General features: G+C 49.3%; 2 protein-coding genes across 2 annotated transcripts in view; one reads left to right on the top strand and one right to left on the bottom strand.

The window, feature by feature from the left end:
* Positions 1–3, top strand: part of LOC113580366 (aryl-hydrocarbon-interacting protein-like 1) — a 10,530-nt gene extending 10,527 nt beyond the window's left edge. Inside the window, exon 9 of the mRNA XM_035532355.1 lies at positions 1–3. This exon is cut by the window's left edge and continues 246 nt beyond it. Within this exon, the coding sequence (XP_035388248.1) occupies positions 1–3 (3 nt within the window).
* The window catches only part of drp2 (dystrophin related protein 2), a 40,681-nt gene that overhangs the window by 584 nt on the left and 24,365 nt on the right, over positions 1–15,732 (bottom strand). Inside the window, 10 exon segments of the mRNA XM_035532132.1 lie at positions 1–1,942; positions 2,036–2,171; positions 2,290–2,392; positions 3,906–4,152; positions 6,612–6,755; positions 8,746–8,811; positions 13,649–13,714; positions 14,073–14,213; positions 14,589–14,696; positions 14,928–15,094. The exon segment at positions 1–1,942 is cut by the window's left edge and continues 584 nt beyond it. Of these exon segments, the coding sequence (XP_035388025.1) occupies positions 2,077–2,171; positions 2,290–2,392; positions 3,906–4,152; positions 6,612–6,755; positions 8,746–8,811; positions 13,649–13,714; positions 14,073–14,213; positions 14,589–14,696; positions 14,928–15,094 (1,137 nt within the window). The 3' untranslated portion in view covers positions 1–1,942; positions 2,036–2,076.

Below are 15,732 nucleotides of genomic sequence, written 5' to 3'. Positions count from 1 at the left end.
TGAAAAAAAATGCACGGGTAGATTCACAGCGCTGGCAACAGTGGGAAAAGAGAGAAAGATAAATAAAATCTGCATATGTATTATGGGAAGAGAGATGAATAAACAGTAACAACCTGAACGTATATTGTACGTGCACTTCTGTATGTTATCTGAGTGTGTTAGCCTGCTGGATGCAGCAGAAGTTGATCTTGAAGCGTTATTCCAGCTAAACGGTGACAGGCAGCTTGGCTGGAAAAGGCACCCACCCTCGAGAAGTCTTTCTCCATCCCCCTCTACAAGCTTATTTTCATCTGCTTTATTATGAGAGATGCGCCGCCTTTCCAGATAGCAACAGGGACAGTTCCCTAGCAACTCCATCAAAAACAAAGAGCGCGTGCTGCATTATTATGTCAAATATGAGCGTTCCAGCTCAGAAAAGGGCCGGAGAACAGACTGAAGGACAGAGCTTCTTGGGAAAAATCATGCACTACTACTTGTGAAAGGAGATAAATGAGTTCAGTATGTTTAGTGGAACAATCGAAGAATCAATAAATCTCTCTCTCTCTCTCTCTCTCTCTCTCTCTCTCTCTCTCTCTCTCTCTCTCTCCTATTCTCACATCTATGGGGCTGCTACGGCACAACCCACCCAAGTGAGCATTTCCGCCGCTGATCTCTTCGATGCCACTGCTGCACTTCCTGCTGCCACACCCCCGTGGGCTGCACTCCGGTGGTCTCTCCTGCACATTTTCCTTTCGCAGACATCAGACCGCCCCGACAGACCTCTCAATAGGAAAGAAAACCCTTTTTCTGTGCTTAGGAAGAATGGGATTGATGTGCTGCCCCACTTCCTAAACCGTGATGTAAAGCAATCCTGCACTATGCTGAGCCTGTAGTTTTTTCCCCATCAGAGAAGATGAAGTGGGTGAGAGAGAGAGAGAGAGAGAGAGAGGGAGAGGGAGGGACAAGTGTTTTGTAAGGCTAATGTTTTTAAGAGACACCTGGCACCAGGTCAGCAGCAGTTAAGGCGTGTGCTGTGGACACAGGGTGTCTGTCGGGGTGGGAGTTGCTCCGGGGTCAGCGGGGCTGTCTGCCGCGGCTCCAGGCCCTCAGTCGCCCCTCGGTCTGTGCGGGTCACAGTGAAGGCTCGACCTCTTTAGGGCGAGAGCCTTCGCAGAAAACTGCTGCACTACAAATCGCCCTCGGCGAGGGACGTCTCCCCCCCACACCCGGCAAGCCAAACGGCTGGAAAGTAACCACTTAGCTCCTCACTGATCCTTTGGATATAGACAGCGACATGTATGCGTGTTGAGTTTGTGTGAAAGGCAAATATAATAGCACAGACGAGAAGGTCAGAGAGAGCGTACGAGAGAGAGAGAGTTGGGGGGAAGATGTGGGTGGTATGAATCAGAGTACCACCGTACTTAATAATGTATGCAATGATGGCTTATGTTGCGGATGTGTCAACCTGACAGAACAAATAAAGCTCACTGTGCCTCCCTCTGGCGCAGAGTAATCTGCTCTTCTCAGAGGCCACGGGAGGACCAGCCTGGCCTGCGCACGCAAATCTTTGTGTTGCATGAGCAGGCAAGAGTAAATAAAAAAATACAAATAAATAAGGAAAGCGCAGTTGCTGGCACATGGTGTAAGTAGAAGGGGCTTCCTTCCCTCTCAGTGCCTGATTGGCTGAGAGGGAGCTGTGCTGTACCGGAGGAGCCCCACAGGCCTGTTCGCTGCTGCAGGCGGCTGGTTAGCACAGTGCACGGATCAATCGCTGGCCTTTGGCACTAGGAGGATGGTGGTTAGTTATCACACGGGGGACCCGCCGGCTGTCTCGGCCAGGCCGCGGGGCCCTGGGGCCACAGGAATGGGAACGAGGGCCATCCAGCTCTGCTGGGTCCATCTGCCTGTCTGTCTGCCTTGCACGCCGCAGACGCGGCCCGGAGTGAGCGGAGCGACGTGCCACCTGGAGGAGTAGAGAAACAAACCTGAAATCCTTTCTGGATCATCTGTGACAGTAGGCATGCCAAACAAGTGTCATCTGAAAAGAGCTGCCGACCTGCGAAACAGCAGGCCTCTCGGTCCCGGGTCACATCCTCCTCAATGGCCCGATTCAGAGGGGAAGACGTTCCTCAGCTGCTCGATCACCTCCTGCAACTGCAGCACTGTGTTCTGCTCGTGGTCCAAATCGTCCCCTGCAAGGCAGCTAGCCTTAGACCACAGTAAGCACATACCCCTGCTCCTTGGTGCAAGAAGAGGTTGCACGATAAGGCAGCGGAGGGAATCTGGGACCGTCTGTGCACCAGGTCTGACCTGCAGCGTCAGTCTCTGTGGTCTCTCTGCTCGGTGGCCCCCCCTGGTGAGGTGAAGATAGAGAGGATGGAGCTGAGCCGTTGGCCTCCGAGTCATCTTTGGGCTGGGAGTGGGAGTATGAAAGAAGGGTAGAGGAGAGTGCAAAATACAGTAATACAGTAATAGCAACATTCAGTGTTTTGGATGCATGTCACTACATGAGCGAGTCACACTCAAACTTTATAAATGACTTATTTTGTTATTTTAATGCTTTGGCAACAGCCATGAGCATAAAACTGGAGCTGAACTCTACCGAGCCGCATAAGTTTTTCAATTCCACAAAAACTCGGAAGTAACGAGGCACATGTTAGCCCGGGATTCGGCCTGCGCTCCGTGCCTTCCAAAGGCGATGCCTCTTCTCCAGGGATACAACAGAGGGAGAAAAGCACCCTCTTCCTGACACATCAAACATGGAGAGCGCGAGCGACGAGGATTGAGACAGCTCGCTTGAGCGGGGAGGTTTTGTTTCCTGAGAGCGGAGTACGTCTCAAGACTTCATCGCCCTGACACGGCACCAGCGACCCCGCACTAATTCCACCGCGGCAGCACCTCAAGACATCCGGGTGTTTCATTTCCCATAGTCCCTGTGCATTACACCATCCCTGATCTGCGTTCCTCAGCGTCGGTTAGCTCTCCCCCCAGCTTCCTTCTCCCTCTCGGTCTTCCTTCCGTCGCCGCCATAGCCCCCGTGTTCGTGTGGACCATCTCTGTTTCCATGACGCGCCAGTCGTCGTCCCACTTTAACCAGTCCTGGAATGGAATGCTCACTCTCCCTCTCTCATTTTCTGAACCACTGGAGCACCTGTTTCTCATCTCATCCTCAGACACTGGTAATGCAGTTTCTCCTTTTCTTGCCTTCGGCGCCTCTCTCTGTTGTATTTGGGAAATGGGGCCGTCAGTCTACACTCGCGTGCTCTGTCCGTCTGCCTCCCGTCTCGCCCCCCCCCCCAAAATGTCCCTGGATATTCTGTCTGCGCAGTGCTGATTTCAACAAAATATTCTCTCTCCCCTATATGTGCCTTTGGAAATCACCTTGAGCTGGAAGTTTTCTGCTGTTTTCATCCATTCTCTTTCAATCTTGACAGACGCTATTTGTGTCTCTTCTTCTGCTCTCCCTCTCCCTCTCTATCCCCCTCTCTTTACCTATGACATTAAATCTCTTTCTCTGCTGCTCCCTTTCTACTTTCTTGTGTCAGAAACATCAAGGCAGCCTAGCCATCATCCCTCTCTCCACTGGCAGCCTCAAAACACTCCTTTCCCTCTCTCTCCCTGATTGTTCCTTAAGCTCCTGTCTGTATTTCAAACAGGTTTTTTTTTTTTATCCCCCCCCCCCCACCCCAATTCCCTCATTCCCATAAAGTCTGCCAGTGTTTTACCATCTCTGTCCTTCCATATCATTCATGGAGATTCACGAACATGCGCTCTTATTATTATGTGCCTTAAAAAAAAAAAAATCGGCATTTACTCAGGTGAAGGGAGGGAAAACGACCCCCTCCCCTGGCGCCCCGCACACCTCGGCATTAGAAAGCCGTCTCCCTGCCCGTGTCGAACGCGGGCCATGCTCCGGCCGGCCTTACCTGCAGCAGTAGCTCACGGAGCCTGCGGAGCTGCGACTCCAGCTGCTTGTTGTGGTCCTCCAGGATCTGCATCCGGGTCTCCAGGCGGCTCTTGTGCTGCCGCAGGACCCGGGCTTCAGCCAGGAGCTCCTCGTCGCGCTGGCCGACGGGCGAGGCCGCGCCCCCCTCCGCCGCGCCCGGGTTGGAGGCGGCTGCCGCCGCCTCCTCGTGCCTCCATTTCAGGCGGCGGTACTCGCTCTGCAGCATCCTGTCACCAGAGCACATCCATCACTGTCACCAACAGCCTATGTGCTGTCACTCCCCGCCTCCTGCTCAGACTAATGACCTACAGGAACAGAGGCAATATTGAACGAGCGAAGCTCAGTACTGTCATTTTGCCGTAAGAAAGAAGTCTGAGGATCGAGAGGTGCGCACGACTCGGAGATACAAGACCATTTATGCCCTTTTAAGTCGCACTGTTCCAAATTGTCACTTTCCAAAGATACGGGAAAAAAAATTTTTTAAAAAGCAAGACATCATTCAAAATTCAGAGCAAACAAAACCATCATTGCAAGCCACGAGCCATGGAAAAATCACTGAACTGTCACGGAATCATTGTTTGTTCTTCTTGGGAGCTTTGCTCCGGTTCTGAAGGAGTTACTGCTTTCCTCTCAGCATCCAAATCCGTGTCAGGCAGTCATTATAATGCTTTAGGCATACTGACTCTAAAGGCAGGCGTTAAGTGGAAGATCAAAAACTGTAGGCAGCAGTCAGTGAGAGATGATACAAGTGACTGTCTAAAAACACCCGGAGGCTAACTGTCTTAATACTGCTGCTCACTTAAATGTGTGGGATGGAACATACAAAATCAGTGTAAAAAGTGACTGTATAAATACAAAATATACAGAAACATTAAAAATGTATAGGCCATCTACTTTCTGTATCATATACAATTTTATGCCTAAAATCCATAATCCACTGCTTGAGCATACCAAAATTATCAAGCTTGACATCACTGTTCCAATCCTTATGAATATATTTGTTATGCAAATGTCTCACGCGGTGATGAAAGCAGAGCACACGGACAACCCTGGAACCTGGACGCTGTAATACACATCCCACTGCATGCCTGTTATCATTTCCATTTCCCTGATGAGATGTGAATGGATGTATTATGCATATGCTCCAACCAAAGTAAGCAACACCAGACACATACCACCGACTTCAACGCCAATGAAAACCTCTAAGCCTCACCCTCTCTGGTCATAGTGCTTACCCTGCACCCACACTCACTGGCCTCTTTATAGGTGTACTTTATAGGTCCACATTTACAGACTCAGACTGTAACCCAACTGTTTGTCATGCGCAATTGCCACGTGCCCTCTTCCCCGTTTGTCACTGGCTACTTTAAGCCCACAGAACCACTGCTGACTTAATATCATGCATTAGTGGACCACCACGGCTAAGACTGAGGTGGGATTGGTGGTGGAAGACACAGTAGCGGGTATTGTGCCGGTGCCAGTGTACCAGGTGCAGAGGTGCTGCTGTAGCTTTGCCATACGTCAAGAGTCACTGCTGGGCTGAGAACTGGGACAGCGGTAGGAGGCTCTGCGCCACGTCATGCCACCTCAGCTGCAACCAGCTCGACTGCTTGCTGACGTTGTGCGGTGGCTTTCAGGGTTGATCACTTTCAGCATACAAAGAGCGACCGAAATCAGCCGGTAATCGGTGGGAAGTCTGATTAAATTACACCGATCGGCCGACGTAAACCAGCTAACTACACAGAGCATTAAAAAGACGTTCCGTCAGCTTCAGCTTTACCGGACGGCCTGCTCGTTATCGGCAGCAGCGATGCCGTGGCTTTTTATGGTAATAGTAATTGGAGCCTTTACAGAGGCAGCCATCACGCCGCCTTTGAAGGGACCACCAACAGCTGGGGGAAGTGCAGATTTATGAAGCCGGTTAAGGTTGCAGACGCCCCGCGGACATTTGTTATTAATCCTGATTAACGACTGATAGCTGGAAAAAGCTCCATCCGACCTCTGACACTGGGCTTGAAGCAGGGGCCTGTAACAAGGCAGAAGGAGAGGAAAATGCAAATGAGTCATTTAGATGCCCACGGCCTCCGGCTCGGAATTAAGCACTAATAGAAAGGTGTCGAACTACTGCCGTCCTGGTTTCAGATGTTTCACTCCGGGGTGGGGTGCACACGCCTAGAAACAAGGCTCCTGCGCAAAAGAGTGCAAGGGAGCACTCCCACAACCCAAGCGGAGAGGTGGCTTGCAGTCGCTATGACGTCCCTGGTCAGCGATGAATAAAATTTCATTTTAGTTTAACCGTTTGGAAGTCATCGCTTGTACGCAGGTGCGTTCGGCGGCATCGATATGCAAGTCAGTGTGGGTGAAAGGATCCCAGTCAATCAGGCACACAGACAGAAGGAAATAAAACCGTCCTCGTTTTGGTGCAAGCGGCAAAGTTCTGAATAACTTGAAGCTCATCAGTCTCAGATGAACGGGAGCCATTTGTCTCTACTGAACGGAGACGCTGAGTACAGCAAATACATAAATCACCATGCCAGGCATTTGCAGAGTGTACAGTCCTTTGGCCGGTAGGCTAGGGTGGCATTACATTGTGACTGAGTGCCATCCATTTTTAGTAAATAAACAGCAGGGCTGGGAGACCTTGAGGCTGTGTGCGTGTGTGTACACGTACATGCACACCACTCACCTGTTCTCGTTCTCCAACCGGGCCAGCGTGCGCTGCAGCTCCTCCTTGTTGTGGTAGTCAAGGTGGGCGAGTGGGTGTGGCCCAGGCGGGGAGTCCTGCTCCAGGGCGGGGCTGGGGTGATGGAGGAGGTACTGATCTTCATCCCTGAGTCCCCCCGCACAGGAGACAATGCACACTGAGCTGCCACAGCCAACAGCGCATACACACGTGCGCACCTCCATATGGCCGGAGCCAAGGCACACGCAGTCCAGGGAGCAGCAAGACGTGCGCAGAGCCGGCAGCATCGCAGCCGCACGTGCGCGCACGCCAGCATGCGTAGGGAAGCCCATGCGTGTAGGCACCATGCACGGTGAGACGCACAGAGCCACAAATCCACCGGCATAGCCGCAGAGATTAGAAGCACTGTTTCCATCGTACATACTTTTACTAGGAAGCCCACACAGTGTTCACAGCACACTAGAGCACACCAAATTATAGAACATTCGCAGATGTACCATCAGTCATTCACACACACACACACAAGCCCACAATGAACGTGTAGGGGGAGAGCCCATCAGCCTTGCTCGCATGGTCTTTTGATCTAGTTCAATTGCAACATGAGAAAAATTATAGCTACAATCCAACAACTGCAGTACAAATAAGTGAGCAATTCTGCATTTAACCACTGCCCAACAATCTGCACGTTACAGCACTCTTCATGCGTGACATGATGCATGACAGAGACAAAGCCCACTGACGGCAGCTGCAGCTCTGAGATGGTAACGCAAGCAGGATTTTTGGAGGCTCTGGAGCAGCAGAGGGCCTGTCAGCAGGGCACAAGGAGCCCGAGGCACACGCAGGGAGCAATGTCAAGGGACTATAGTGGGCTGCAGCGTGCGGGGTCCCACACCATGCATGCGTGTGCTCAGTGAGAGTGTGCTCCAAAATACAGAGCAAAGAAGTGCACCCATACATGGCAGCTACGTGCCTGCATGCACATGCAGACACAGAAGCCAAGTGAACTAGCACAAGACAATAAGCTCACTTTAACAAAGTGGGTAAGACTATACTTGGATTTTAAGTCAAAGTGTAGCATTTTCCACTTACAGTTTCAGAATAGATGTGATGCAAATTTGTGACAATTGAAATGAGTCTATCAAGAGATTCCAATCAATGGTCCTAGTTACAGTATATTGTGATGAGATAATGATATATTAGTAGATGGAAATGTAGTGGAACAGCCTCTCACATTGCAGAGAAACTCAACTGGGAAGCATTCCACACTGACTCAATGGAAAATGCCACAAAAGGAACAGATGTTCACAGATAAATAATTGTAGGGTGCCATTCAGTGCAAATGTCAGTATGTGTCACTGCAGAAGAACTGAGAAGAACACAATCGCATGCAATGCCTTGAGGAAATAGGTGGCTCCACATCACATTCTAAGTTAATTAGGCCAAAGGTTTACTCAACAAATGCATTTTGCACTAAACTACATGTGTCCCAATACTTTTGTCAGGGCAGCCCATAAAGCCCCAAAGGCTGGTAATGTAATGATAAGAACTAGTTTCCATGGAAGGGCAGCAACTAATGGCCTGCGTTTAAGCCTCAAAGAATCCTCTGCCCCGCACTCTCCCATCTACACGCACAGAGCCAGTGTTTCATCGTGACTGCAGCCTCTGATGGGTTGATGTTCATGTTCATGTGAAGGCTCCACCTTATGTCACTTATGTATGCCTGACAGACAGGAACCTCGCCCTCTCCTGCTGCTCCCAGCTCCAAACAGTGCGTTCTGGGGCATTTGAATGGTTCCAGCCCAACGCCCTACAAGAGTCGCCGGCACAGCCCGATCTATTTACTCCCATCACCACACTCCTTAATCACAAAAACTTTAATATGACGGCGGGGGACCAGGCACACATCACCCTGGGTCATTTTCATTGTCTTTCGAAAAAAAATAAAAAATTTTATATGACATCTTAGCTGACCCTGAAACGTAAACACATAGGCATATGGGCGCATGATCGCATACAAACACATGAGGCAGACTGCTCAGGCACGCACGCGCGCACACACACACTCGCACACACACACACACACACGGGGGCCTTGGTGGTAATGGAAGATTTCAGTATGGGGGGGGGGCATACTCACAGACTTTCATCAGGAGAGAGGCTGTCAGTGAAGAAGGAACAACTCTGGCTCTCCATTTCTGCCAGCCTGCCAGAAAAAGAGAGTGAGAGAGAGAGAGAGAAAGAGAGAGGGAGGAAGGGAGGTAGAAATTACAGCAGAGTGCATATATACCTATATAGGTCAGCCACACAATAGTGAAGGTGGAAGAGTTACTCCTCATAGCCAGAAAATAAAAAGTGATATGCATGTGATACAAAAACATTTACACTATAATCTACTCCTGCAGCAAACATAACATGCAAATATTATCTTCATCAACACAAGGGTCTCCCCAAAGCCTGGAGGTCTGCAGAGCTTAATCTAACATAAGGGAGCATATACAGGATAAATATGATCCTAAATTTTACCAAAGGGCCTGATTAGCTGGTTCAGGTATATCAGCTCATGGACTGAATTTCATGCATTTAACTCCAGGGATTGAGCTCCATGGTTTGGGTAGTAGGGGGCTAAATCTCCAGAAGCAGCCCTGGTCACCACTTTGATCAACCGTCACTGCTCCGACTGCGGGGGCTGTTTATTCATCAGATGATGTTTATATGAAGGACTCAAGGGAATCATTTTCCAGCAAGAGCAGATACATTAATGCACTCCTGATGGCAGGCGTTGCCATACAGGACCGTTAGCCCTCAGGACTTCAGCACCACGGAGAGCGCACATTGACCACAGCAGAGGAACTTCGTTGTTGGAACTTTGCTTTTAGCAACATTCTGCACTCTTCTGGCTTCGAGTCACCCTTATGTTTGTGTGTGTGTGTGGGGGGGGGGGGGGGGGGGGGGTGTACGTACGATTGGGGGTTGGCACCAGGGCAGCTCTGTGAATTAGTGGCGGTGCAGGCCCCCTGCAGAGCCAATAATGAAAAGTGCAAAGTGCCTTGCATAGCCTATAGCTGTGGTAGAGGGGAGCCAGAGAGTCCACTAAACAGTTCTTCAGATGTGCCTATACAGATGGACTGGAATGACGAAGGCTCTGCCACAAAGTCAGGGTTGCATCATCCGAGCTCCCTTTCTCAGCCAGCCACTGACTGCTACGCTCGCTGTCCTTGTATATTCTGGACACAGCTAGGACAACGCCAAATTCAAGCCGCTTACAAGATCCATGAGCCGCATCAAATTGCTCCCCTGGGAAAACTAACTTGCGTTTAGAGGACGCGATGGTTGCTTTCAGAGAAGCAAGTCCCTGGAGGCAAGACAAGAAATCAGGGGTACTTTATGGGCAGTCAGGTGTGTGTGTGTGTGTGTGTGTGTGTGTGTGTGTGTGTGTGTGTGTGTGAGAGTGTGTGTGAGAGAGACAGAGAGAGAAAGAGAAGGAAAAAAACGAATAAAAATTGTTGCTATATTGCTTTGCGTGTCAAGAAGGCATTAAAAGTCAGTGACAATGAGTGTAAACTGAGTTTGGATTATATTAACACATATTAATATACGTGATGTGCAAGAACCCAACATGACCTGTAATGTGCCAGTGTGCCCTATCGGTAGTCTCAGTGAGTTGAAACTCTCTCCCTCTCTGATGTGCTGTCTGTTTGATGATAAAAAGGTCTCCTTCTGCAAAGGCCCTTCATTGCCAGTGATGCTCGTGTGAATCTATCCCTTCGGAGCTGCACACGTCGTGCGTCAGGTCTCCCACTGGGCACCCCATTAATACAGACGCCGAGCCGCTCGCCTGTTACAGCATTAAAAGAAAAACAACCCTCCGTCTCTCGGGAGCCAAATGACCACTCCCCTCCCACACACCCACACGCACACACACCGCCCCCGCAGATGTTGACCAAGACTACACTGTAGTCTTCCCTTTCCTCTCTGGTGTCAATGTTCTATTAGAGCTCAGAGGGAGTCTTGAGATTAGGGGAATAAATAAAGTAATTCCTCATTTAGTGAGTTTCTCCCTCCCTCTTTACGCGGGACAGGGAGACGCAAGATAAACCTGAATTAAAGGGAGTTTTACATTTGGCTGCAAAACGGAGATGCGACCTTTGGCTCTGCCATTCTTCTCCGAGTGATAAAACTCTTTTTCTTCCCCATTTAGCCAGGACTCAGATCTTGAAGGTTGCTTAAATACGTACACTGTGTGCACAATTATTAGGCAAGAGAGTATTTTGAACATATTTTTATGCACATTTTCCAACTCCGAGCTGTATAATTTTAAATGCTTACTGGATTTAAGCATATCAGGTGACGTGTATTTGTGTAATGAGGGAGGGTGTGGCCTAAGGAGATCAACACCCACAGTGCACATAATTTTTAGGTGGCTTCTTTTCCTCAGGCAAAATGGGCCAAAAAAAGTGATTTAACTGATTCTGAAAAGTCAAAAATTGTAGAAAGTTTTTCAGAGGGAGGCAGCACTAAGATATTGGGGCGACATCACAGAACCAGCAAACGTTTTGCTGCAAATAATCAACAAAGTCACACGAAACGTGTTGAGAAAAAAAGACAAAGTTAACTGCCAAAGATCGGAGAAGAACCAAACTTGAAGTGGCCAGGAAGCCGTTATCCTCCAGTGCTGTCATGATCCAGAACTACAACCTACCTGCAGGGCCCAGAAGTACAAGGTGTTCAGTACTCAGAAGCGTGGCCGAGGTATGGCAGGCTGAACCCTGTCCACCACTGAACAAGACACATAAGGTGAAACGTCAAGACTGGGCCAAGAAATATCAGATTTTTCAAAGGTTTTAAAACCGATAAGACTAGAATGACTCTTGACGGACCAGATGGATGGCTGAGCCGTGGCTGGATCAGTAACGGGCACAGAGTTCCACTTCGACACTTCGGTGAGGTACTGCTATGGGCTGGTATTATTAAAGATGAGCTAGTTGGACCTTTTTGGGTGAAGTTGAACTCAAAATCAATTCCCCAAACCTACTGCCAGTTTTTAGAAGACACTTTCTTCAAGCAGTGGTACAGTAATGCTCCATTGCATGCATCAAAGTACTCCACTGCATGGCTAGCCAGTAAAGGCCTCTTAAAGAATAATGACGTGGCCCTATAAGTTCCCCACTGAGAACTTGTGGGCCCTTCTTAAACAGGAGATGTACGATGAGAAACAGTACAGCTCTGTTGTACTGTGTCTGGGAGGCTGTGGTTGTTGCTGCACAAAAGCTTGCTCATCCACAGATTAAGAAACAAACTCCATGAATGGAAGTCTTATGGCTGTTATTGAAAAGAAGGGCGGCTATATTGGTCTCGGATTTTTTTTATTTTTTTTTTACGTTAGAAATGTTTATTTGCAAATTGAGTTATTCTCACTTTAACGGATGAAAAACAAGTGAGATGGGAAAATTTCCATTTTTCATTTAGTTGTATAATTCTGCACACCAGTAGTGGCTTAATAATTATGCACACATATTTTAAGAAAGCTAAAACCTCACTTTTACTTTCTTAAATATTCAGCAATGTAGTCATTCAGTAATAAAATAAATTCTCAAAAATACAACCTGCCTGATAATTGTGTGCACAGTGCAGAGGACAAGCGACAAGAAAAAACAAATGTCATCATTTTACAAGGCCCACACACGCACTCACACACGAACCCAAGCACACACACACACGCGCACGCACATAACAGCAGCCTTCCTCCGAGTTTGACATCTGAGCAAAGCCATACTCCAGCCCACCCTCGGTCCAGCACAGTGCCGTCAGAGAGGAGCGGCCGTCACAAACCAGCCTCTTCACAAAATAACCGTGAGCGATTGTTGCTGCTCTGACATACGGGGTGGAACTGCACCGTGCCCGCCAGCATGCACAGGAGCTCCGTGCTCCCAGCGTACGCCAGAGGCTCCTGCAGCAAAATACTTCAGTCAGGAGGTGGAAGTACTGGAGGTAATTTCAGAGAGCGTGAGCACTTGACACCGCCAGCGCAGTGAAGAGAGAAGTGAACTGGCGGAGAAGAGAAAGCGGATGAGCGAGACTGACGGAGTGGCAAGGTGAGAATGGAGCAAAAGAGCATGGGGTGGCTACTGGAAAAGAAAGGGGGAGATGAAGAGAAAGATGAGCGTGCAGGAGGAGGAGTGGCGCACATGGAGCAGGGAGAGAGGGGGAGAGAGAGAGACGGAGAAGAAACAGAGAAAACATTCCAGACAGCGCAAACTACGCATGTGCCAAGGCAGTCGGCGGTGTGATCGGCTGGACAAAGAGGCTGAGCGGTGGGTGGGTGTGTGTTCCTGCTATCAAACACAGTCAAGGGCATTTTTGGGCCCCACTGAACTTCCAAGAGCCAGCATATTCTGTGTATGTGTTTTTAATTGAATGCACGCTAGTACCATTTACATTACATTTAAATTTTTTTAGCTGACGCATTTATCCAAAGCAACTTACAATTAAGACTGAGTACAACTTGAGCAATTGAGGGTTAAGGGCCTTGCTCAAGGACGCAACAGTGGCAACTTGGCGGTGGTGGAGCTTGAACCAGCAACCTTCCTATTACAAGTCAAGCACCTTAACCACTGCCACTGCGCTACCAATGCCATAACAGCTGTCTCTGCAATACTAAGAGAGACATGGAGAAGGTGGGAGACAGATCGGGGATTGTTCTTTGGACCTGGTCTGTGACCTTTCTCTGCATAACACTCATCTGCCTCTAAATGACTGCTGGTGTGTGAGCCATGACATGGCAGACGCTGATCCGAGTTGGCAGCTGCCAACCTCACTGCATGCAGCCTTAATTCTGGCTGGCGCGAGCAGCTGAACCCTGTTCACCTCACCTCTCTCTCTCCCTCAACCCATCCGTCTTGCTGTTGGCTAAAGTGTTTGTCTGGAGAGAATGGTTTTGCTTTTAGTGTGTCCATGTAGAGTGGATCGATACACTAATCAGGGCGCAGATGCTGGAGTGGGGGTGGATATTGGGCACCACCCATGCGTGACAAATCTCCTACCTGCTGGCAAAGTGCTCGATCCGGCTATGTGTGTCCGCATGGGGCAGCCGTGGAGAGGAACATGGCCTGCCAGGAAGAACGAACACACACACACACACGCAAACACCAATATGTTAACACGGGAGTCCATTAGCTGTGAATGCATGAGTGCGGGAGCGTGTGCGGGTGCGCGTGCACATTTGTGCATGCATGGCACATGCATGTGTGCGCGTGTGTGTCAAACCCACACCTTTCACACTCCCAGAAACATCACTCTCTCCTTGTAAGCTCTCTCCCAATCAACCTCAAAAAGACTACTTGCCTTACGCCCCGTTCCTCTCGTTCATTACATTACGCAACTCAAATCAAAAGCAACCACTCAAATCAAAAGCAATCACTCGACAGCGCTGCCTGGCCCGCTGCTGGCCCCGCGTCTCAGACGTACGTTTCGCCACTCTCAGCCTCCAGGAGTGTCTGCACTGGCAGGTAGCCTCTCTGAGGGTGCTTGCTGAAGTACTGCTTTGATCGGAACTTGTTCTTCAGAGTCTTAGCAAAGTCCCGCATCTTCTCCCCGGAGGTGGTCTGCCCCGTGAGCGGGGAGGGGGAGGTGAGTGCAATGCACGCACACACACGCACACACAGAGACACACCCACACAGAGACACATCCACACACAGAGACACACCCACACACACAGAGACACACACACACAGAGACGGTGAGTAAATTAAACATCTATGGAGCAATGAAAGAAAAAGGAAATAACTTTAGTTCAGCTACATAATAATCATCTGCCTCCAAGTTGAGCCCATAACCAACCAGGCAGCCACTTGGCACAGATGGGAGACATTATGCCCAGAGGAAAAAGCATCAGAAAAGTGAGCTTGTGCTGCATTTTGCTGTACAGACAGCATGTAGTGGTGTGTGTGTGTGTGTGTGGTGTGAGAGAGAGACGATACCGGGTATAATACTCCATGATGGGGTAATGGAGCTTTTTGCCTTTGGTTGTTCGTCCGGTCAGAAAACACGTCTGGCAGATGTCCACGTTGAACTGTTTCAGACTCCGGTACCTACAGCAGCAAACCGCCACAGGACAGGAAGTCTTTACAGGACATTTCTCTTACAGAACAGAAATCCTTCGTTATCGCCACTGCACGCGTCCAGCCCTGCAGCTCTACACTGATCCACTCTTATCACACATCGGAGGCGGAGCGAGCCAGATGTGTTGCCGGATAGGAGCGTCCCCCCGGCGGTTTTTGCGGAGGGGTGCGCAGTAGGGACAATGCGAGGAGGATGCCCACCTGAAGCCCCTGATGGGACATTGCTTGCAGACGTGGCACCGCGCCTGGTGCTTGGCCGACTCGGCCGCAGTCACGCGGTGCAGGACAGGCAGCCACACCACTGACTGTGGCTCCAGGCCCATCCACTCCAGGAAGTGGGCTACCTCGATGGCTGGCTTCCCCGGAGCCTAGAGGCAGAGAGGACAGGAAGAGCATGTCACACGCACGAGGCAGCATTTCCGCGGTGATAAACTGCCATCTAGGTAATATCCATTCTGCTCCATTCTATTCACATGCTGACAATGTGTTTGCTAGCAAGTGCATTTTTAAATCTAATTAGGCAGTGCAGAACCACAAAGCCCAAGGACAATCTTTCAGTACCCAAAATAACAAATGACTAGCTAGAATAATACTTTGTTATATTTGTTACAGAAAAACATTAGAAACCTTACGGAAGGCACTTCTGTGAGCACTGTATGTGAGCTTAAGCATGATGAATATTATAGTGTCACAGGAAGAGCAGAAGACAAAAAAAGTCAATAATGTGCTAAATTCTCATTAAACGCACATCAAAAATGCATTAAAAGGTGCATTTCCTTTGGGTCCCTTTGTAGCGCAGGCAAAAAACCATAATTAATGTGAATAGGCCTCATGTGGCATTGAGCTGCCACTAGAGTGTAGAACCTCCTGACAGTGTGTGTGTGTGTGTGAGAGAGAGAGAGAGAGAGACACAGAGAGAGAGAGAGGCATAAGGCTACTAGCTCATTTATATCCAAACCAAAGTGGAGACCTGAACTTTAGAACACTAACTACACCAGACCAGGAG

Source organism: Electrophorus electricus, chromosome 12 (genome assembly GCF_013358815.1).
Source record: "Electrophorus electricus isolate fEleEle1 chromosome 12, fEleEle1.pri, whole genome shotgun sequence".
Classification (NCBI taxonomy): Eukaryota; Metazoa; Chordata; class Actinopteri; order Gymnotiformes; family Gymnotidae; genus Electrophorus; species Electrophorus electricus.
This window is presented reverse-complemented; position numbering and strand designations above follow the sequence as displayed.